The sequence below is a fragment of the Oenanthe melanoleuca genome, chromosome 9 (assembly GCF_029582105.1).
Source record: "Oenanthe melanoleuca isolate GR-GAL-2019-014 chromosome 9, OMel1.0, whole genome shotgun sequence".
Classification (NCBI taxonomy): domain Eukaryota; kingdom Metazoa; phylum Chordata; class Aves; order Passeriformes; family Muscicapidae; genus Oenanthe; species Oenanthe melanoleuca.
The window spans coordinates 20,214,959-20,237,890 of record NC_079343.1 but is presented as its reverse complement, the minus strand read 5'-3'; the positions used below and the strand labels follow the sequence as shown (position 1 = coordinate 20,237,890).

The window sequence follows — 22,932 nt, the reverse complement described above, 5'->3', positions numbered from 1 at the left end:
AAAACAAATTTTACAAAACAACTGTCTTTCTGTGGTACAGAGCAAAGTTTAAGAATAAATATTGAATATTTTGTATAAAAATTAGTAATATCAAAGGGAAACTGATGCAAACCAAACAAATAGGTAAAAAAAACTAGCATTAAATATGCTGTGCAACAATTTCAAACTCTTAATGAGGAGTGACCATTCAGGCTGATAGAGTTTTATTTGTAGAAGTAAAGCCTTTCAGCCCTGCATTGGAGCACTGAGACTATTGTTAAAAAAGATTCCTGATGGAAGTGTACAAATCTTAATTTGTGTTTAGAACCGCAAAATATTAAGTTTTCTATGTCTCTTCTATTTTTTGAAAGGAGTGCCTTCATGCTTTCCTTTTTATTCAACAAGCAACTTCTTTTCACTGCAGCAAAAGAATATGCATACTACAAGCATCAAGGCCCTCTTAAGATTAAGGAAACAATCCAAACAAAGCTCAAACCAACTGTAAAACAAAGTATTTTAATGCTCAAAAGTGACTTTCAGATAATGGCAACTACATTTAAGCAGCGTTTTAGATGTTAGCTGGTTAAAGCTACTTAGAGATTACTTTACTTTTGCATGTATGAGTGAAAACAAATCCCAGCACATAGAGATGCTGGAAGGCTATAGCCTACTAGTACACTTTGGTTGCATATGCATATGAAGACCCTCTTCCCCTTCAGTGAACAGGGTGGCTTTACTAGCAGTGCAATTTTGCTGTGCAGCTTTGTTGATTTAAATGGCTCACAACAAGTCAGAAATCTGATGAAGCAGTTTTCCTTCAATATAGAATAATACTTTCTCTATACGTGCATTTATTTTCTCTGTATGCAACAGATTATATAGATCTACATCCCCAGTACAATTATCCATTTTTTCAGGCAAGAAAAGGAACTGGATTTGTTCCTTCTGAAGTATAGCTGTTACACTCATCAGTCATTCTGACACTGATAAATGGTTTATTTGTGGGCTCTTTATATGCCAAACATTTGGGACCAGTTAGGAATCTTATTACTCGTTCTGCAAAACCAATTATAGAAAGTTACATGTTTGACTTAGTTCCAGTAGCTTCCTACCCTACATCTGAACAGCTTAGACAACAGTCAGCAAGCTCACTCCTGGATTCTGTCTGCACTGACAGATGCCATTATCCATTCAAACCACAAAACCTGCAGCACAGCTCCAAGAGCAGTAGCAGTCAGTTAAACCAAGTTCACTACTCACAACTTCAAACTAGCAAGTCCTGTACAGCTACCACAGGTTTGGCAATTAGCAACTAAGATATCTGTCCTGAGAGTCTGTGGAAGCACCATGACTGAGCTGTGCAAGGACTGCAGGCAGCCTGCAGCTCTGGTTCTCTGCAGTATCTTTATGGCACCACAGGACAACTCATAAGGGCTGCAGTTTGCACATCACTTAGCTCTATTTTGGTTTACAAAGCACAGGCATTTTGTTCCTTTGCAAGTGATATTAACATTGAGATATATTCAAGGTACAGGGGTTTGTGGACACAAACAACCCTGAAATTTTAAAGACCATTTTGACTTCAGGAGAAATATTTTAGTTATTATGATTTGTGTAGTCAGTTTGTGTGAATCACCATCTCCCTATCCCTTCAATGCAAAGTCAAAGTTTGTACAGAAAATATCCTCTCTCTCTGTTAGTACAAGCATGAAATTTTGCTTTTTAAAGTCTTTAACTAGCTCTAAGTAACATTCCCAGGGACTTTTGCTTGCTTTTCACTTTCAGAATATTGGAAAACAGAAGCATTATTTGAAGAAAACCAGCTTAACTTATTTGCTTATTAAAGATTGGACTTTTTAAATATTCTGATTCAGTTTTTGGAAGACAGAGAAATATTATCCCAACCAGTCACATGAATAGTGTTTGGTTTTTTATAGCTTCAGGCTTTGAAGGGGGTTTCTTTGTTACTTTAAACCACCAAGTTAGAGGGCATCCAAACACTGTTTCCCTATTTCAGAGATTTAGGGAGCTTTGAGAAAACAATTGTAGCAAGACTTCACTTCTAGCACTCGCTATTTGCCAGCTGTGCAGACTGATTTTGGAAGCTTTGAGAAATGGTGTATATTTGTAGAGAGTTTACACTATCTTAAACTACTGTGATAGTCTCATTCATCAAGTCAGAAGTTACATTTTCCTCATGCTTTGAAAGGTCTACTCCATTCTGATACAACAGATTTTTTTTTGCCACATGCCTTAGTTCACATAGCTTTTAAAAAAACTGTCAAGACTTACTGACAAGTTCAAAGAAACAGATATTTTCAACAAGCATTTCAAAGTCTAGAAGTCAAGTCCATTATAGTTCACTTATAATCCAGACTTGCATCCCTTGAGGAGTGTAAAAAAACAGGCTACAATGTAAAAAGTTGAAGTACAACAGGAGAGCTATTCCAGTAAGTCTCTGAACAGAATCTGGGACTCTGGGACCGTCTTCTTCCTCTCCCTCCGCCCACCCCAAGTATTCACGTGTTAATTTTACCTCTTTCCATGTTTACATATATTTTGGATAAACACCTAAAATGTTGTTGCTCTGTCTTGGCTCAGTGGATCTTCAATGCAGATATTCAAGTATTAAGAGAATGCAGCTGAACAAGGATATGTGTCCACATAGTACAGTTTACAGAGAAGCATAACATTGACCAGTCTGCAGTACATTCTACCCCAAATCCCTGAAGAAATCTTTTTAACTTTGGGATCTGTAGCCTGCTTCCAGAGCTGGCGAAGATCATCTACGTGTCCATGAGATGTTATCATCTTGTTATAAATGCAGGGATGATATGGAGCCTTTCCTTCCCCAGAAAAAAATACATGATATTGTGGTACAATTCCCATTTTATTGGCACAGAGACCCATGAAAACATCATCTATATAAAGACTTGTATTCAGAGTCAGTGAAGCCTCATAGACTTTAGCTGCTACATCATTTGATACTACATATGCAGCTCCAGCTGTGTAGTCAGGGTAAGAGGGCCACTGGTACATTTCATATGGAACATAGTATTTGCTACTCTTGTCTCTTATGGGAGGGGAACCACGATGGACACGACCAATCCAGAGATCTTGAGCACCCATTTGTGTGAGACTCTGGAGATAAGCAACGAGGTTTGGCATATGGATAAATATGTCATCATCTGCAGACATAATGAACCTGGCATGAGGACAGTAGGCATTCACCCAGCTAAACTGCAAAAGCAATTTAAGAGTAAGATTGTGAAAAGTATCCAGGAAGTCTTGCTGAATCAAATCCTGATATTTCTGATCTTCAAGCTCAAGTTCTCTTTGCTGCTGTGTTTTCTGCAGATGGTCTGTTGGTCGTCCTAAAGCAAAAAGAGTTTTAATGTTGGCATTAAGTTGAGAACGAACATACTTCTCATTACCCCAAGTTTGTCTAATTGCATCCCTTCGATGACGGTTTTCAGGAGAAGTCTTCACAAACAGTAGGAGAAGGACATCCTGCTGCTGACATTTCTCTCTGTGGTTGATCAAGTACTGGTAGCTTGATACTCTGTTCAGGTTATCCCTGCTGACAGACAGGCTGTCATTCACAAAATGGTAGCTATTTATGAGGTATCTGTAGGAATAGGACTTCATATGGCTCACAATGTGATTATCAAATGGTACCCAAAAAATCATGAGACACAGTATGAAGCAAGTGGCACATATCTGCAAAAAATGGCATTTTCTGACTCTTCTGGGACTAACAAACATTCTGATGCAGTTTTTATAATCCTTATTCTTGTTCAGGATCAGTGTTTTTACAGTGCCTGTGTTTTAGTTTAAGAGCACAGTGTCACCCTTCAAGATAAGTGTCCCTTGTAAGGCATGATGTCTTTCATTCAGTATCCTTGTGAAGACAGCTTTGTTCACAGGCTTCACAAGTCATCTTTCTCAAAAAATGTTTTTCTTTGATTGAAAGAACACAAGCAGTTTTGAAAGATGAGACTTGCAGATGAGTATTGTCCCTTTGGGGCATCTTGAAGCAAACACTGCAGTTCTAGTTGGAACTTCTAGTGTTTCTTTCCTTCATGAAGATGAACACCTGCCGATTCTGGAGGGGGAGAGGAGAAGAGTTTAAGTGATCTGTTATTAACACATTTGGTTTTAGGTTTGGTCATGGTAATGAGCTGACTTCTCAGTCACTGCCCATCACCACCCACATACACATCCATCCCCAAAATAAAAGAATTGATCGACAGCAAGTCAGAGGAGGTCAGTGGCCCAGAGCAAGCTCGTGGAGGCCAGTGACAGAGGGGACAGACATAGAAACCTCTTTCTTAGAAACCCCTGCTGCGTCAGCCAGCGGATGACAATCTTTTAAAATTCCTTTAAGCACCCGCTGGGTTTACAAATTGCCTTTTGGACCCGCAGTCTGCTAAACCCGGAGCCCGGCGGAGTCCTGCGGCTGCTGCCGGGGCAGCGCTCGGGGTCCCGCAGGCACCGCTCCGTGTCCTGCAGGACACAGCTCCGTGTCCCACCCGCCGCAGCTCCGTGTCCCGCCGGCCGTCCCCTTGCCCGCACTGGGCCTTCCCCCCGGCCCCGCGGTGGCCCCGTCCCGCACCGTGCTCGCCGCCCGGCCCAGCCCGGCCCAGCCCGGCCCAGCGCGGCCTGAGGGGAGCGGAGCGGCCGCTGCGCCCAACGGCTGAGGGCGCGAGGGGCCGCGAGACCCCCCGGGCGTTACCGCCCCGCCCTGCGGACACACGGACGGACACACGGACACACACGGGCACGGACGGACACACGGACGGACACACGGACACACAGACACACACGGGCACACGGACACACGGACACACACGGGCACACAGACACACACGGACACACATGGACACACGGACGGACACACTGACCCACACACAGACACACGGACACACTGCCTCTCCCGTTAGGCACCACCCCTGCTTCTCCGCCTCTCCGCGCCGCACCGCTCGCACTTACAGCGCTACTGCCTCTGCTACCAGCCAGCGTTTAAGTGAAGAATCCAAAAAGCCACCCCAGTCCAGCCTTCTTGCCCTGCACTTTAAAATGTTGTTCTTGCAGCCTGAAGTAGCAACTACTTGCTCATCCCATAAAAAGCCAAAAATAGCCATCAAGCAACAAACGTAGGACTAGCACCATAGGGAATGACATCCCACAAACTAAGCACTTGTTGCATGGAAACAACCCCTGAAGCAAGAGAACACAAGCTATCACTTTCAAGTCAGAAGTTATGTGCAACACAAATATTTTGACACTGTTTTAGCCATCTAAGTCTTGCAACTAGAATAGCATGATGAGAGCACAACAATGATAAGAAAACCTGGGGCAATTTTGTGGTGCTCCAGGAAGGGGACTAGCTGCTCAAAATGGAAACCGTGCATTGGTGTATCCGAGGATTGCAGATTGTAATGCATAACAGAAAAGCTGTATGGGCAGTTTGGTGAATAAAAGTCAGTCAGCGCTTTTTATAGTATCAGTTTAAACCCTTTTTATTTTGGAAACATGAAGTTAAACAATGCACCTCAGAGTTATAAACTCAGCAACTTTACAATAGAACACTATTGCAAAGCTTACTCTTGTTTCAGATGAAGCACAGGGATGCAGACAAGCTGGAGTGTTGCTGAAATCCCAACATTTGGTAGTTCCTTTTGAAGGAGTAGGTCTGAAGATACCAGGCAGTCAGGTTGTTCCTGCCATCATGATAAACTTAAAGCAGAGGACTGAAAGCAAAGGGAGCACAAGGTATCTATTTAACCACCTGGAGCAAAGTTTACCTTGGTAAACACAGGGATACTCATCACCAAATACAAATTTTTTAGATTACACTTGGATGAAGAGTTTGGGAAACAATCTGCAATTGCCAGTGCCATCTGGTAAAAGGAGACAACAGACAACACCACGGATAAAAAGGAGATGGTCACTGTGAGCTAGTAGTGAAACTAACCTATTTGACAGTTATTTCCCACTAGTTAAAAATAACAATTTCCAGGAAAAAAACCAAAACCACTAACACTCAAACCAAACCCATGTACCCACCAAAAAAATCCACCACAAAACACATCATGGAAACAGCTTTAGATATAGAGCAGCTAGCAGGGCACAGGAGGCAGTTTTCTGCTCCCTAGTACCCTTTCCTGAAGTCGGGGATGCTGGAAAGAGAACTTAAGCTTTTCCTACAAGAAAAAAAATAAAGCTATAAAATTAACTGGCTAAGGGCTGGAACAGTCTGCTCTGTAATTTCCTTATTCTAGTTCAGTGGAATTAGATGAACCATCAGTAGACAAAATAATTGTTCAGAATCCTCCTCAGAAAAATAGCTCTCAGGTAAAACTTTAGAATGTGACTATAGATGAGCAATACTGATGAAATTTAAGGAAGTCTATACCCACTCACCCATCTATCTCCAAAAAAGCAAGTAGATGTGCACTGAAGGTACAAATGCACGAGCAGAGTCTCTGGTTGTCAGAACTGTTTATAGCCCATTTATAAGACCCAGCCTTTGGGCTTAGTCATGTTCTCCTTCCCTTAACAAGAAAACAGGTTGAGACACCACAGGAGCTATTTGCTGCTATTTAAATTTCATCATTCCAGGAAAAGATAACAATCCAATTCACCAATGTGTTCTCCCTAGCAAGAGGAAACACCATTGAACAGAGGAAAAAAAAACATGCTTGACAGTCATTTTTCTGACCATAATTAAGGTGTTTTTCCTCTTGTGCATTTTCGTACTTGTGGCTTGAAAGCTGTTAGATCCATTCTAAGATTAGAGAAAGACTGTAAGAACCAAGCATCCATGCACAATTCCTGTAACCACCTTTCTTGACATTCTTCAGATTGAAGATTAGAACTGTCTGTGGTATTCCCCCCAGTTGCAAGTAGTGCAGGCTTTTGCCATCCTGTAGCCATCCTGTCTTTGCTAAAGGAGTTTGTTATTTAGCCTTTCAATACTTCCACAAGCATGAGTCATTGTAGCAACTGTTCACTGTTCTGTTTTGCATTTGGAATGTATTCTAGGGTGAAAGAGGAGCTGTCATAGTCTGACTTGCAAACTTGACAGTTTGTAGAGTGACCACTATGGAAATGCAAATCCTTAGGGACCTATTTTAACTTTTGAAAAAAGTCAGTGGAAAGTTTGTTTCAGGATAGAAGTAGAACAGTTTTGGAAAGTCAACTAAGGAGAGACAGACAAGACACATCCTAAAGAAAAATAAAGACACCCTAGACATGAGACACAGAACCTCACAGGAAGAACCATGAAGAGACAACATTTAGACAAAAGACATGCAACATGGAGATTTTTTCCAATTAACAGCACCCTGATAAAAACCTAAACCCAAGAGACCAACTAAGACTGCCCAGAGAGAATATCTCAAAACTCCCAGCTACAAATTTTGTCATGTGGTACCATACACAAACTGGGCTTCAATACACCACATCCCAGCACAACATGTAATTTGGGACAAAGATCATAATGTACAGTCATTTTTTACTCTTCCCTCATAGGACAGAAGATAAGTTCAGATCACAAGTGGCTTTGCCAGACAATGTAGGATATACTAGGAAACACTGTTTTAAATTGAAACATTTTTTACAATCAACTTGTAGCAAGTGGCCCTTTCACATCAGCAACTCTTGGTTAAAGTTCAGAAGACCTACCAGAAAGATTGAAGACTTCAAACATTACCTAGTTCTAAATGAAAGTAATCTGAAGGGCTGCTGCTTTCTACGTCCTTGTTTTGACCTTGGCTGTTGGGGACAGCCTCACAGTCACTCTGCCCTCTCATCCTTACCACACCAATCTTCCACAGCTTGCAACAGCTCTGGAGTTCATATAGCTGCTCAACAATCCAAATTCAGCTCCTCCCATCCTCTTGCCCACAAAAAGCAACCTGCTGAATTCCTGAAGGAAGTATTAGAAAGTGGCTAATTGAGGTCAAGCTGTGCCTAACCTAAGGGCACAATAGGACTCAAGGGGGTTTTTTTTTGTAGAACCAGATGTAACACACATTGTTTCTAAAGCTTTCAGTCTTTTCATTTCTAAGGCTACTGGCAGGGTCTGGTACTACAGAAATTTTGAAGCCCTAGGATAGACTTATCCTTTAAAGTCATGATAGTACTGTCACCCCCTAGGATAGATTTTCCTGTAAGATCAGGATAGTTCTGTCACACAAGCTACTCCATATCAGCTTGTTTGACACTGGAGTGGATGCCCAGCTTAGAAGGCACACTGTAAAGATGCTCCCTCCTGTTTCAGCTGCACTTCATCCTGCTTGCTCCATCCTGACATCAGATGTCACAGGGTGACATGAGATGTCCTCTAAGCTGTAACACCACTGCTACAGCACTAAAGGAATGTGCTCAGCCACAAAGGTGACAGAGGCAGATATGCTGCAGTTAAAGCTGCATGGGCCAAGATAATCACTGCCTGGTTTTAAATTCAGACATGTGTCAAGCCTAGTGTAAGGATGGGACAATCCTGGAAAGAGTGAGTTGGATTTTCCTGAGGCTTTCAAAATCTGTTTAAAAAGGGGCTATTGGGTCCAAAGAACACATCTTAATATGTTTGAGAGTTTTGTTTGTTAAGTAGAATTCAGAACTTTTTTTGCTCTGGTTGAATCAATTAAAAAAGTTAAAATTCCTGTGAAATTGAACTCTTCCATCTCTAGTATTGATTTATGTACTGTTTACACCCAAAGTCCAAAGAAAATCTAGTCAAGTTCACACATCAAATAAGCCATCAAAACACAAGTTTTAAAGATTTTTCATCATGGTTATCTAATTAAGAAGATTAAGAAAGTGTGTGTCTAAGTTAATGGGAGCAAAGCCTGAATGGAGTTTGCTGCTTACAGCTTTAGCTACAAGATTCTGTAACCCAGGTTCTTCTGATGATTCCTGTGTTGCTGACGTATCTTCACAAGTCATGTTATCTGTCATCTCTTCCCTGGCCTATGTCCTCCTTCTTCACTTCCCAATATTTGAATATTTCCCAATATTTCTTATATAATAAGCACTTCCTTTGAAACTAATCTTCAGGTTCTTCTTTCATGTGAGCCATGTCATGAAAAGGAGAACAGTTCCTGGCAGTTCCACGACTTCCTGCCATAGTGACAGAAGATTACTAGGAAAAAAGATGCAGTAAGTTACTTAGCTAAGGCTGCCTTCCTACATAGTTTGCAAGCACCAAGATGAAAAGAAGTCACAAACAGCCTGCAAAGAAAATAATTTCAAAAATGTCAAAACTTCTTTTACACTTTGTTCTGTCTGAACTGTCTGAAGTGGAAGCCAATTTAGACAAGTATTCTCTAGGAAAACATGGTCACAATGGCAATGGAATTAACAAAAACAGTCCAGTGCTCCAAAGATCTATGAAAAGTTTAGAATCAGGTCACAGATGTTGCGTCAATATGGAACATAATGCAGCAATGACTGAAAGTCATTGCAGTCATCGCTTTGCAAATTTTGTTTTAAGAACATATAACCCATCTTCTGCAACCTCCAATGCAGGCTTCACCTGCAAGCTCACAAGTTTGCCTGCAGCTCCTACTCGGGGTATAACTTCCTGGGATGGTGCTCTTTATGCATATGTGGAGGACTTCTCAGGTTGAACAGACACCTGACTTTCTATGAAGGTGAACATCCAACACTTCCCAAAACATGAACTCCTTAAATAATTTTTTACTGAATGATTTTGAACTGAAATTGCTCAATCAAGAGGAATCCCCTTATTAAAAATAATGGACATCGAAGCACAGCACTTAGTCCTGGGAAGTTGTGTATCAGAATAACTACAATACCACCTAGAAAAATGAGCTTTGAAGCTGTGCCCAATTGCTGATTCTCACTGATGGCTGAAACGTGCTGAGCAGTGTTGGCAGAGAAATTAAAAGGATGACAAAGCTTTAGATGGCAATTGTGTAAAGCTGTTCAATTCCTTTGATGCTTGGAAAGGCTGACCTGGAACAGAGACTAGACAAAGCGAAAGGAATAAAATAGGTATTTATTGAAAGGATGCACCTTGGGCAGTCAAAAGCCCAGCAGGGGCTACACCCAAATCAAATCCAAGATGGATCCCGGTCACAAGTCTTTACACTTTTATAACTCTTGGTTCATCTACATATTGGGGTCAATTATCCAACCACAGCCTCAGGCTATGAAGTATCAGCCCCCTGATTTGCCCCCTTTCCTTCACCATTGTTTCTGCTTTTTGATTCTCTAGCTGGAAAGGGATTATTTTGTCTAACTACCCTGTGAATAGAATTTACTGACACCTAATATGAAGTTTCAGAGTTCCACACTAAGGAGCGGAGATTCTGAAAAATATAAAAGCTAAAACCCAAGGCATCACCTTCAAGACTGGAAGCAGAAATAGGTTGTAAATGTCAGGAAGTAGCTAATTGCCAATAGAGATTTAGTTTCTACAGAGGTTTTTCACTTGCTGTAACTATTGGGTGGAAAGAAAAAAAATTCTTTGGTTTCCCCTAAAATGGCCTGAAAGCTTCCCAGCTGCTATAAGCCAATGTAAATGAAGACAGCTGCCAGAATGATTTGCCTTCTTAAATTGCTTTCATCAAGATCAGTTGCCTGAAACAACCACTATGGAGATGGCAGGAGAGGAGTAGGACCACCTCTTTCAAGCATCAGTGTACATTAGGCTCCAGTTCTCAGTTGTTTTAACCTCCCATATCCAGTGCAGACTCCTCCCCATACAAGCTAGAAGGAAGGACAGCATTTTCCAGAATGAGTCTCTGAAATATGAGTCATTTAGTTCAAGGGATTTTGCATAAAATGCACAAGCACCAACATGAATTCTTTTACTTTGCATGCAGCAGATTGGGTGAAAAGAGCCTGTTCTTTGCACTAACTGGATGATATCCTGAAGTTTCTGTCTGTCAGTGACATGATTGAGGCCACACGTCCTTGTGTTCTAAGAGGAGCACAATTTCCACACAAACACGACAGAACTCTTGAGACATAGCTAAAAAGGCTGTAATGGCACCTGCTGTACAACCCACCACATCTGTTTTGGCAGCAATGAGCTTTAGAAACACACACTTATTCACAAAGGTCTAGTAATTTAAACTATAGGATCAGCCCAGAAAAGAAGCTGCTCTGTGGAGAAAAACAATGCTTCTATCAACATCTAAGGAAGCATGTGCATATATAATTAATTATTTAAAAATGAGCTTTCTGATTAGTGATAATGAGGAAGAGAACCTCTTTAAGATGGCCCCTAATGGCTCATCCCCTCCCACAAATGCAGTGGAGCTGCCGCTACCACAACACTTCAGAGGCCTCCTCTTGAGATCACCAAGAGGAAATATTGCCCAAGCCACTCCATCTTTCCACGGACCTATGCCCTGAACAGAGTCTGCCCTTGTTCATCCTCACCCCCTCCCATTCATTGTTGTGCACAGCTACTACCAGCTCTTAAGCAGAGAGAAAAACTGTGTTCTTCTTGAGGCTGAGGGAAGAGGAAAGTTATTAATGACCCTGTCTGCTTCTTGCATAATCTCGTGTAGTGGGTTTTCTTCTTTCATTAATAGGAAATGCATCTATTTGAATCAAGAAAGCAGCCTGTCCAATCATGCATTCACTTGTTGTTTAGCATTTGTACTGCAGTTATTTTCTTAAGAAATTAATTACCATTTGGTGTAGCTCAGCAGTAATTTGACAAAACTGTGCAGATGCTGTGCAAATGTGAAGTTTATAGATACTATACACACACACACACACACATATTTTCTATAAAAGCATGAAGTACAAGTCATTCAAGATATACTAGGACAAGTTGAAGAGCTTACATTTTCAACTATTTTAAAGTTACACAAACAGCACCTTAAATTCAACTAAAGAGTCACCCTAACTTGAGGCAAATCATTATCTAGAAATAGTAACACATCAGACTGTCCATTTCTCCTAACTTCCAGCCTTCAATTCTGAAAGCATTCACAGTCTTCACAGACCTAAGAAAAGCCTGAAATAGTTGTAGCATTGAAACTGGAGAAACATTATTTTAAGAAGCACGGGAGATAGCTTGAGTAACCAAACTCCTAAACAAAAAAAACACTGTCCATGTTCTCCAATCTCTATTTGTGTGAAAGATCCCACTTCTTGGGAAGAGGCTGTCAGTTAGGGGATAGGGTTATAGAAGACAGCAAAATTTTGCTGTTATAAGTGTACTCGATGAGCTGGCCACCAAAAAGGACCAGAGAGGACAATGTTTCACCATTGATTTAGCACTTCTGTGAGATCTGGATTCATTTATCCAGCTATCCTTTTCCGTGAATTCAGTAGTGAAATGTTTGATTTTAATTATTGTATATGATTACATAAGTTTCAAGGTTCTCATGTAGTTTACACATTTTAAAGTTTTCAAGACAGTCAAAATACTTCACATCACAAGCTGATTGTTCTTTGAAAATTTAAAAACAGATTCAGTACTGAAGGCTTCTACATGCGTATTGGGGGCCTCCACGATTGCCTCAAGCCAGCCAGGAAGACATAAGCAGTTCAGATTTTAGGATAATGTGGATCAAGAACGACATCAGCATATACAAAGGAGCTGCAGATTGGCTGGGATAATAGCGGTGCAAGGCTTTGTTTAAGCCTGTCTGCAAACGGGGTGGGATGAATTCCATTAATCCTCTCCTACTTCTGTGGGAACTAAGGAGAATTTTGGCTTTTATACAGCCTCTTCTGCAATGCAACGAGGGCAGGGATTGAACAGGAGATACTTGACTGCTTTTAGTTGTTATTAAATATGGGGAGTAAGACGAGCACAGGCTCATGGCAGAAAAGCAAAGCAAAGCACCTCTCCTCCCCTACCCCACGCACTTAGGAGGAACATAGAGCTGCAGCCACTGAGGAACAGCATCCTGAAATTCCAGCTCACCATGGCTCAGGACTCCTCATTGAGAGCTGCTAACAAGCAGCCACAACAAGCCACAAAACAGAGGGCTAAGCAAAGGGTTCCTCGGGCCCAGCTTCAAGATGCAGATCAGATAAGAAAAGTCAAACAAAGGAGCTGCAAAACACTCCCAAAGTGTTTAATAGGCACGGAGATTTCTCCAAGACAACAGTCTTTGTAAATTAAATGAAGGAACTTGTGTATTTGCATTTAACAAGAAGTGCTTGTCTCAGCTTTGGAGAAAGGGATAAGAGGTCACATCAAGACCTAGTAAAATAATATTTTTATATTTAAAAATACATGTCTATTGTATATATGTGTGTGTGTATACACATACACACTTCTTTGCAAGATTAATATAAGGCCAAGGATGTAACAAACTACCTACAGCACTTGCATGCGCACAGCATCAGATTAGGAACTGCTGTGAGGACAGTTTAGTGAAACAGAGTTAATTAGAAACTACAAATGCAATTCAATGAGCGACAGAACCACAAAACACCAGTCTGTGGACTGTAGAAGGAAGCTACAAAGATGGGAGCAGAGGCTTGCAAGGCAGAGAAGATTTAAGGTATGACTGAAGAAGGAAAATCAAAGATGTTGCTAAGAAAAATGTTGTTACAGAAAAATGTGCGAGGAAACCAGTGTTTGTAATTACTACAGGACTTTACTCAGGTCTTGCTGACAAAGCAGCTGGAATCTCTGAAAACAATTGCTCACAGATATGGTACCTTTGCTACCCTTATTTCCCACTAGAAAGCTTCCTAGCAAAAATGTGGTGAATAAATATGTTATTGGAAAGTCAGGAAAGTTACAAGGAAGAGTTGTGAAAGCACTGTGTGGTTTTAACAATAAAACACATGGATTGCACAGTCTGGTACATGGTGCAAAGTTAAAGACATCCTTTAGTTAACCAAGTCAAGTAGCAGAAAGTTCATCCTTCCTCTGTTTCATGTTCCTTACAAAAACACAACTAATCGAAGGCTGAGGGCACAGGGCTGCAGTGCTGTTTGTAAACTGCTACTGATGAGTAGCAGTTTAAAGAACAAGAAAAACCCCCTAGGACAAAATGTCTGTTTGTCTGACAAGCCTCCTCAGGTCATTGTGGAAGTGAGACTGGAAGAAACAGATGATGCAGGATACAAAAGGAGAAGAAATCTGAGCAGTGTTAGTGGACCAACAGCATGCTCAATTTGAAGAAACTTCCCTGAGCTCTAAATGCAAAGGACCAATCAAATCCTTTGCTGCCATGTCCCAAAGCACCACCATATGCTCAATATGTTGAGAAAAGAAATTCTTTATTACGAAGTTCCTGCCTCACCTGAGTTGGTGAGGTTGAGCTGCTGGACCTGAAAGGTGGTCATGTAACTTCAGAGCATGGCAATATTCCTGGGAGTTCTGAGTGACCATTTTTTATTCAAGTTTTAAACTACATTCAGAAAACTGGAGCTGGTACCAGTCAACCTTGACCTCATGAAAGTGCTTTATAGAAAGCCAAGGCAGGAAATCCTACAGTCTGTGGTCTTTGCAGTATGTACATGTATGTCCCACTTCAACAGTCCTGCCAACTAAGTTGCTTTTGCTTACAACAACATTCCCTTCTTCTGAGGTCATCTGTTTGCAGCCTTGGGATCTGTTAGATTTTCTGAGTTATTTGGGCATGTAGCAGCCACAGCACCTCCAAGCCACAATTCTGAGTTGAAGATCAGACAATGCAGCCAGCCAAGCAACAAGTAAACTTCAGGACTGGAACAGGTTCATTCTAAAATGTTGCATTCCCAAGTCACAGTGTGTCATCACCCTATTTCCATGCATTGTGGTGGTTTCCCCATTGAGTATAAAATTTAAGTGTCATCTTTCAAAGATCCTTCCACAGCATTCTCCCCATTGCTGCCAGGGACAAATGTTCTACCTCGAAAACTTATGAAAGAGGGGAACCTCTAGTATCCATGACTATTATTTCAGTTTTTGAGGACTCAGTAATGTATGGATCTCAGTTCAGGATCTGGACCACAATGTCCCAAATGTTTCAAAGAATCCAAATATATGTCTCCTTTATCAGTGAAAAATCCTGCTTTCACTTTTGGCCAACCTGACAACCTGGGCCATTCTGCCTTCCATAGGAATGCAAAGATTAGTTATTACTAAGATCTGCTGAATAAATGAGATAGCCTCACTTGAGATGTGCATATCTTAGGAAGGTAGGGAAGGTGTCTGACTAAACTCTGCAAGTGCCACATGGAAGGAAGAGCCGGTAGTGCAATGCTAATCCATCACAGTAGTGCAGTGCTAATCCATCACTGTAGTGCAATGCTAACCCATCAGGTTCTGGTTCCCTTCACCTCTTTCTGCCAGTCCCAATGCCCAGCCTGACCAGCTGAAGTAACAGCAGTGGCACAGGGAGGTTTCCCAACAACAAAACTCCCTCAGTAATTCTGTGCTTCCAGTAACCAACATCTTCACGTGGCAGAGACAATGCTCAGCACATCTTGAGTGCTGTAACACTGTAGGTGCAGAGTGACACCAAACACGTCAGCCACTGGCATTTCCAACGATAAACCATGACTTGCAGGGTTTTCCACATGCTTCTCCCTAATCTGTAGGTGAATTACCATTCATAGCATCAGTACTCACTACTCCAGTTTGGCCAGATGTCACAGAGACTGTCCCAACTACTGCTTTGGGCAGCAGGAGCAACCAGTTTGTTTCTCAATAATTTGGGATCTCAGAGAAAGCAGAAAGTGATAAAGCTTTGTTTCACTCAGTGAAAGACAACCAGTAAGCAGATACTATTATACTTCTAAGCAGAAAAACAAACAAACAAAATTCCAAACCCCTTCCCTGAAAAAGAAGCTCACATTTTTATGGTGATACTACATTTCTGTATATAATACATGCTGGACTTCTATGAAACTAATTCTGGGCAAAATAACCAGTAACTTCCATAATACCAGAGCAACATCTAGCTTTATGTGACAGTCCAGGCCTCTGGAATACTGCTAGAATATTCCATGGCTGTTACTAACAGTGATTTACTGGCTCCTGCCCTATGCAACAAAAAAAAGAAAAAAACCCCTTAGATTGCAGCTATTTTCCCTTTTAAAAAATAATCCATCCCTTTTCTAGCCCCATCCTTTTCCCTTTCCAACTGCTAGAAGAAATGCAAGAACTGGAAAGAAGTGAGAACAAGACAGCATCATACAAACCAGATTTCAACAGATGCACTGATAGTTTCAACACTGCTGCTAAGAGATCCTCAGGCATGCGCCTGGGTAGTCCCAAGATGAGGATGCTGCAGCACGTACCGAGCTCTCCACTGCCCTGCCGAGCCAAGACAGTTACAGGAGTTCTTGTCATTTTCTCGCACTCCGTGTAGTTCATTACACGGGCGCAATGCCTGTCTCCCATCTCCGGATACTCCCGGGATCTTGCGCAGGAGCAGTTAAGGAAGCTGCTGTGCCCAGAACAGCTCAGGTGTTGTGTGTGCTCACCACAGCGCGGATGAGCACAGCGATTCTCCCTTTCCTGGGGCCCTGCCGCCCCAGCCCGGCCGAACCGCGGCTCTGCCCCGCGCCCGCCTCCCGGTGCGGCATCCCCAGCTCTCCCGAAACCTTGGAAACCCAGGAGAATGGAGCACAGCGGGAAAGCCGCGGGCTGGAGGACAGCCCGCTGCCCCACGGGGTTTCCCCCGATGGCTGCGCCGAGACCCCCAGTTCCGCGCAGACCGATGGCGATCCTCCCCGGCACTGCGCCTTCCCCCATCGCCATCCTCCGGAGCGCCCGCGGAGCCGGGAGCGGCCAGGGAGGGGCGGCAGGCGGGGAGCAGCTTCCAGCCATGCGGTGCGGGCGCCCCTTCGGGGGAACAAAGGCGGGGGCCGGCGGGCCCGTCCCTGCACACCCCCCACCGCCAGCCTCCCCCGCGGGACCTCCACAGCCTGGCCAAGAACACAGACAAAAAAAAAAAAAAAAAAAAGATACTTTTTTGGTAAGCTTTGCTTAGATCAAACGCCCTTTTTGAAAGCGTTCACTCTCTTCCTTTTGCCTATTGCGATTTCTCCTGCCGATTTTCCCTCCGAGGTGCCCAAAAGCTGCTGGGGGCGGCGGCAGCTCCGTGCCCACGCTCCCCGGGCAGCGCCGCTCCCGGCAGGCGGGCGCAGCCCCGGCGCTCTCGGGGGCGCGTCCCCGTGTTGCAACGCAGGGCTGCACGGAGAAACTCCCAGCCGGATCTGCGAGTTTCTTGTGTGGGAATGGTGGAGGAAGGGGAAAAAAAAAAAAAAAAAAAAAAAAAAAACAAACCAAAAACCAACCCCACACTTTTACTGTAGAAAAAAAATAGTTTGGAGGAATAGGATGCCGGGAGGAACAAGGGGCGGGAGGAAACGGCGCGCCTTTGAATGGGTTGTTTCACCGCAATGCTCGAGTGGCCGCGAGTTTTCCCTCCAAGGCTCAGGGAATGAGAAAGACCCTGAAAGGACCACAAAAAGCCTGATAATTTTGTAGCTTTTTTTTTTTTTTTTTTTTTTTTTCCTTAAACATAATCGACTGCCAGACAATCAAAGATTTGGGGGGAATCTGCTAAAAGGTTACTCAGAACAGACATCAAAAGTACACTGAAGTTTGGGTCTCGTTTATCACAGGAATTTGAAATCCCAAACCCCGACAAGACCCTTCTTTAGGACGGGAGAGGGGCAAGCGCGTATGGCGTTAATGGATGCGGTCTGCACCGAAACCTTGGAAACAAAGCAGTTGGAAAACTCGTTCGCCCAAAGCAGGGAACCGCGATTCCTGAAACGCGGAGAAGTGAGACACCCTCCTCCCCTGAACAGACCAGCTCTTACAATCCCTGAAGCCAGGCAGAGAAGAGAAAAAATAGCATGTAGAAAACCAGAATATTTTCTCTCATTTTAATTACCCGGCGCCTCGCTTTAGCCATGAGAGGAGCGAACAACGCGGCTGCTCTTAGTTCAAGAAAGCGCGAGGGGCAGCGGGACGACACCCAGCAGAGATTCCCGCACCTCACCTACCCAAGCGGCCGGAGAGCTGCTTTGTCCTCCGCTGGCTTCCTCGGGAGCGGGGCCACCGCGCTCCCCGGCTGCAGATGGGCTCCGGGGCCGGGAGCCACCGGCTCCGCCCCCCGCCCGGCCCGGGCTCCGCTCGGCTCCGTGTCCCGCTGCTCGCCGACACCCTGCCCGCCCGCGGCGCTGCTCCCGCCGAGCGGCGGGGGTGGGTGAGGCTGCGGAGCGCGACGTGCGAAAACTCTGACTTGCGCTGACACTCAGAAAAGCGATGTGCTGGAAGTTCAAAAGTACTTGCGGCTTAAGAATTTCTTGGGGGACGCCGTAAAAGTTTAGCTGATTGCTCCTCTAAGTCTCCGAGGTGCCGAATAACATCTTATTGCTGGGTAGTTAGTTTGTAGGTCGCAGTGAAACTTGTTTGTCTCACTTTGCTGTTTGGAATTTTCAGAGGAGTAAAAAAGAGCATGATTTAGGGCTTCATTTTCTCTTCTACCTTCCCCGCAAATCTTGGTGATCACCAGCCTGATTCATTGAAGAACATCAATAGTAGGTCAGTCTCCATGGACAGTAGGACTGAGACAGAAGTATTAAAAAACCCAAAAAAACAAAGAAAGGACTACGAATGCGCCTTCTTTGAATACGCTTTTGCCAAACTTTTGTAAAGAGAAAAACTGGGTTAAAAAATGGCATTCAAATTCAGTTGAAAAGCCACTACAATGCTGTGCCTTGTGGAATTTTTTAGAATCACAGAATCATAGGTTTCTCACTGAGAATATAAATATCAAACATAAACCCATTGTGTATCTCCAATTCTTTCACATGACTGTGATTGATATGAATCATTCCTGACCTCATCATTGACTTCACAGAAATTTAACTATTGCATATCATGACAATTAGGGTCTGTTTGTCACTTTGCAGCCATAAATCTAACAACATCTTTGCAAGGCAAGGAATTGCTTTCTTTTACACACAAGAGAGAAAATAGAGATAGGAATACTGTCATCAAGGTCACCCAGCAAAAGTAGAGCAAGGGTAAAACCTGAGCAGCTGATGATCCTGTGGAAGGATGTGTTGTTTTGCAATACAGGTTTTGCTTGGGAAGCTTCAAGGCCTAAGGAGTTTTTCACTTGATCTCTCCTTTCTCCTGTTGTGTGCTTTAGTATGACTAAATACTTTATAGTACTCTTCCCAGATTTCTCTATGTCTGTTTTTTCTTCAGTAAGGCAAAATATAATTCTGTGCAATCTTCAGTTCACCTTAGAAGGAAAAGTTTGTAGGTCATTGTGGAAATTTGACATGTTATTTGAGGAGTGTTTAAATAGCAATAGAAATAACCTTATAAAGAAAGGATCATTCATTTTTCTTACCAAAATGATAATTGTTGATTCCTTACCTACTTTACAAACATAGTCGAGTTTTTTTTTCTTTAATCTTAATTCTTACTTTTAAATGTAATTTCTGCATTATCTGTGTCTGAATAATGCGCCTCCCAGAAAATACAGCTTCAATGAGTCACAGTCTCAAAATCAGGAGATAACTTTAAAATTTAAGGTGTGTTTATGGGGAAACATCATTCAGACATAATTACAAGATTTGAACAACTGGGTCCATAGAAAACAGATGTATTTAAATTATTGAACAAAAATTACTGTTTCTAATCAGCACTGCAAAGAAACTGAGTTGTTTTGCAGTTGTGTCTGCTTTTTTCCTGCAAAGTGACATCTGCTCAAAAGTCAACAACCCTTGCTGGGATATTATTCAATTTATGTTCAAACGTCAGTGTGGGGAAATGATTTGGTTGGGTGTTCTGTGGAGTGATTTTATGGCTGGAAAGTCACAGATCTATCCTGAAAATGGTTTCACAGCCAATCTAAGCTCATTTAGGGCTGCTGCTGCACCTTTTGCTTTCTCCCCATCCCCACCTCATGTAATTCCTTCATATCCCTTTTACAGGGCTGGCAATCGAGCAGCTGGTATGACCTTTTTTTAATTTTTTTGTGAGTTTGGTTTTGAGTAGGGTCAACTCCTCTTGCTCACCAGTTTACCTGAGTGTGCATGCTGGTATACACTCACTGTCAAATGTGAGGATGCAGGATGGAATGGCTGGGACCATGCAAAGGTAGGTAGTTGTTCCTTTGTAGTTATGGAGTGGATAAACTGATTAAGAAACTCCACCCAAAAAGCTGATATTGGTAATCCCCATCAGATAGGAAACTGAATTTCCTGTAAATTTGGAATATTTTTCTGGTTGGCTTGCTTTGGATCTGATAAAGCCAGCATTTTTCTAGTCTGCCTCACAACAAGGGCTGGGAGGCCGTTGGGCAGTGTTAGTGCTTCATTTTGAAAACACGGAAGTATGACATCTGTTCCAGGGCTTTCTGACCACAGTTTCCCTCTTTTCATGAGATGACCCCCCCCAAATCTTGTGTGTGGTTTTGGTGTTCTCAGTGAATGGTCACTATGGCCCTGACAGAAATCACTTACAAGCACATCTCAAAGTGATCAGGTTGCAGTGGCAGGAGTTACAGTTTATTTATGTTTCATTTTCATTTAAGTCTATTACTGCTGAATAATGAACTGAAAATTATAAGGCATTGGTGGTTTTGTACTCAGTTGAGCTATGTCACATAAGCAGCATAATCTCTGCTTTCTGAATTAAATTCATATGAGACAGTAATCTCTCCTACATTTATATTCAGATAGAATTAACTTCATGAATGACCAGTTCCAGGGTTTGGTGTCTGAGGTATCATTTTTGTGACTTTAATGAAATAGAGTCATGTTTAAGAATAAGGCTTGACCTCAGCTATCACATATGGGTGGAGCATTTCTGTACATGCAAAATAGTCTCCAAGCATGTACACAGTCCAGACTCACAGCTTGTCCTCTGAACATTCACATAAAATTTGCTTTGCATACTGAGGAAACCTGAGGAGCATCCAGGATCACTTCTGCACACAAGCAACCAGCTGTCACTTTGCATATTCACATCCTGGAGTGTGTAGCCTGTGTGCCTGAAGGTGTTTGTGCCTTTAAATGACAGGTTTCAACTGTAGATTTGGACATTATTTAAATCTAAGAATCCTTTAGGTTCAGTCTATCATATTATCTGGGTCAATGTCATTGATCTAACAAGGACTGGGGACCTCCATAAATCAGTCTGGGCATCACTCTGAGCATGAGAGTAAGTTTATCACTAAATCATCAGGTTGTATGGGTAGAGCAGGACAGCACTTCTGCCCTGGGTAAAGAATCAGAAGCTATTTTCAGAATGAGAATATTGTGCCAGAGCCCTATTCTAAATCAGCAATAGCAAAGTTGTGCTGACATTAGGTCTGGGAATTGCTAAATTTAGGTGTGGACTGGTGTCAAAAATACTAGTAGCTCAGGGAGTGCTACTAAAAGCTTTGGTGTTCAAGTGCTTATTGTAATCATCAGAGCCATGTATGGCAGGAAAGAAATAAGTTTCTTGATTTCATTAGCTATTGGCCAAAGATGCAGAGCTTCTACAGGAGGCAGAGATAAATATTAGAATCATAGAATAGTATGGGTTGAAATGGACCCAAAAATCTTATAGTGCAGCTCTTCTACCATGTCCAGGGAACCTTTCAGTAGATCAGGTTGTTTACAGCCCCATCCAGCCTGGCCTTGAACACTTTCAGGGATGAGTAATCCTCAGCTTCTCTGGGCAACCTGTTCCAGTGCCTCACCACCCTCACAGTGAAGAATTTTCCCTGATATCTAATCTAACTCTGCCTTCAGCCAGTTTAAAACCATTGCCCTTCATGCTGTCTCTACAGGCTTTGGTAAATGTCTCTCTCTCATGAGCCCCCTTTATATATTGAAAGGCCCTAAAAAGGTCTTCCAAAAGCCTTTTCTTTTCCAGACTGGACAACAATTTCCCCCCTTTATATGGCGTAAGTAAGATCCATTGCAAAGGTTTCCAGTCAGTGTATACATGGGATATATGTGTGATACAAGACTTCTGTTACAATTGAAAGAAGGTGATTTTGGTGAGTTTTACAGTAGGAGCCCAACAGCATGTCTTTCCAGTCTAATTCCAGGTTCATGAAAACTTCCAGCTGGTAGAGGGGAAGAACTTGTGGAATCTACATTCTAAAAGACAAATTATGTTCTTGACTTTATCAGTAGGCACAGGGAGCTGTTTTCTTTCACCAGACTTTATGAAAGTTCAGTCAGCAGGAGAAATTTCAAGAAGCCACAAGGCATTTCTTGTTTGCTGTCATCTCTTTCAACTTTTACAAAATCTTTGTTTTCAGAGAAGTTTTCCTGTTGGGCAGATTGGCTCCAGCACTTACAAGTCTAATTACAGCCTAAAGGGTTGGGAAGATCTTTGAAGTGAAGTGTATGCTGCCATGTGGGGAGATCTGGCTGCTGATAGAAACCTGTGGAGAATAGCAAGGGGAGATGTATTCCTACTAGAGTTCCAAATATTTCTGGGAAATGGAAAAATTATTACAAACAGGAGAAAAAAAATCTTATTGTTACAATTCAGTAGATGACTGAGTATTATGGAGGCTTCCTGAAGTCCTTGAAGTCCTTGTGTCCTTGCTCCCAAAGAGTCTGGGAGGTAGAGAAAAGCTGAAAAAAGCACTCTCAATATGTTTTCTTACAAAATTTGCACTTAATCGAATATCAAAGACCATTAAGCAGTCACTTCTGCTATTATCTTTCATACCTGCTTGCTATTGGATACTAAGGTTATTTTAATGCCCTTCTGAAATTCCAGGAATTCCTCAACTTGTTTTCTGTGCAGTTGTTCTGCTGCCTGTTGGCTCTGGGCAGGCTCCTGGAATGCAGCTGCCACATGCACATCCTGGATGGTTGGTTTGGTTCAGGCACAGGGTGTGATTAGGATCAGAGATATCTTCTGTGTTGTACCATGTCACAGAAATGCATGTGCTCCACTTGAAAAGCACTGAAAATTTCTGCAAGCACATAGTCAATGGGCAGCAATCTCCTCCTCTTCCTCTG

The 22,932-nt window shown here is 42.5% G+C and overlaps 2 protein-coding genes across 12 annotated transcripts in view; one reads left to right on the top strand and one right to left on the bottom strand.

Annotated features, from left to right (window-relative positions):
- The window catches only part of MCF2L2 (MCF.2 cell line derived transforming sequence-like 2), a 128,952-nt gene that overhangs the window by 54,362 nt on the left and 51,658 nt on the right, over window positions 1-22,932 (top strand). The gene's annotated exons all lie outside the window — the stretch shown is intronic.
- Window positions 814-18,095, bottom strand: B3GNT5 (UDP-GlcNAc:betaGal beta-1,3-N-acetylglucosaminyltransferase 5). Of its 11 annotated transcripts, XM_056498798.1 has the most exons (4): window positions 16,898-17,206; window positions 16,126-16,346; window positions 4,972-9,130; window positions 814-4,084 (listed from the first exon to the last, which is right to left on the bottom strand). In XM_056498798.1, the coding sequence occupies exon 4, from the start codon at window positions 3,742-3,744 to the stop codon at window positions 2,608-2,610; it is 1,137 nt and encodes a 378-aa protein (XP_056354773.1). In that variant the 5' UTR covers window positions 3,745-4,084; window positions 4,972-9,130; window positions 16,126-16,346; window positions 16,898-17,206; the 3' UTR covers window positions 814-2,607. The 11 variants fall into 11 exon arrangements, 10 of the variants coding, with proteins under 10 accessions (XP_056354773.1, XP_056354776.1, XP_056354772.1 ...); XM_056498801.1 differs by lacking the exons at window positions 4,972-9,130; window positions 16,898-17,206 and adding an exon at window positions 17,944-18,038 and having other exon boundaries at window positions 16,126-16,240; XM_056498797.1 differs by lacking the exon at window positions 4,972-9,130.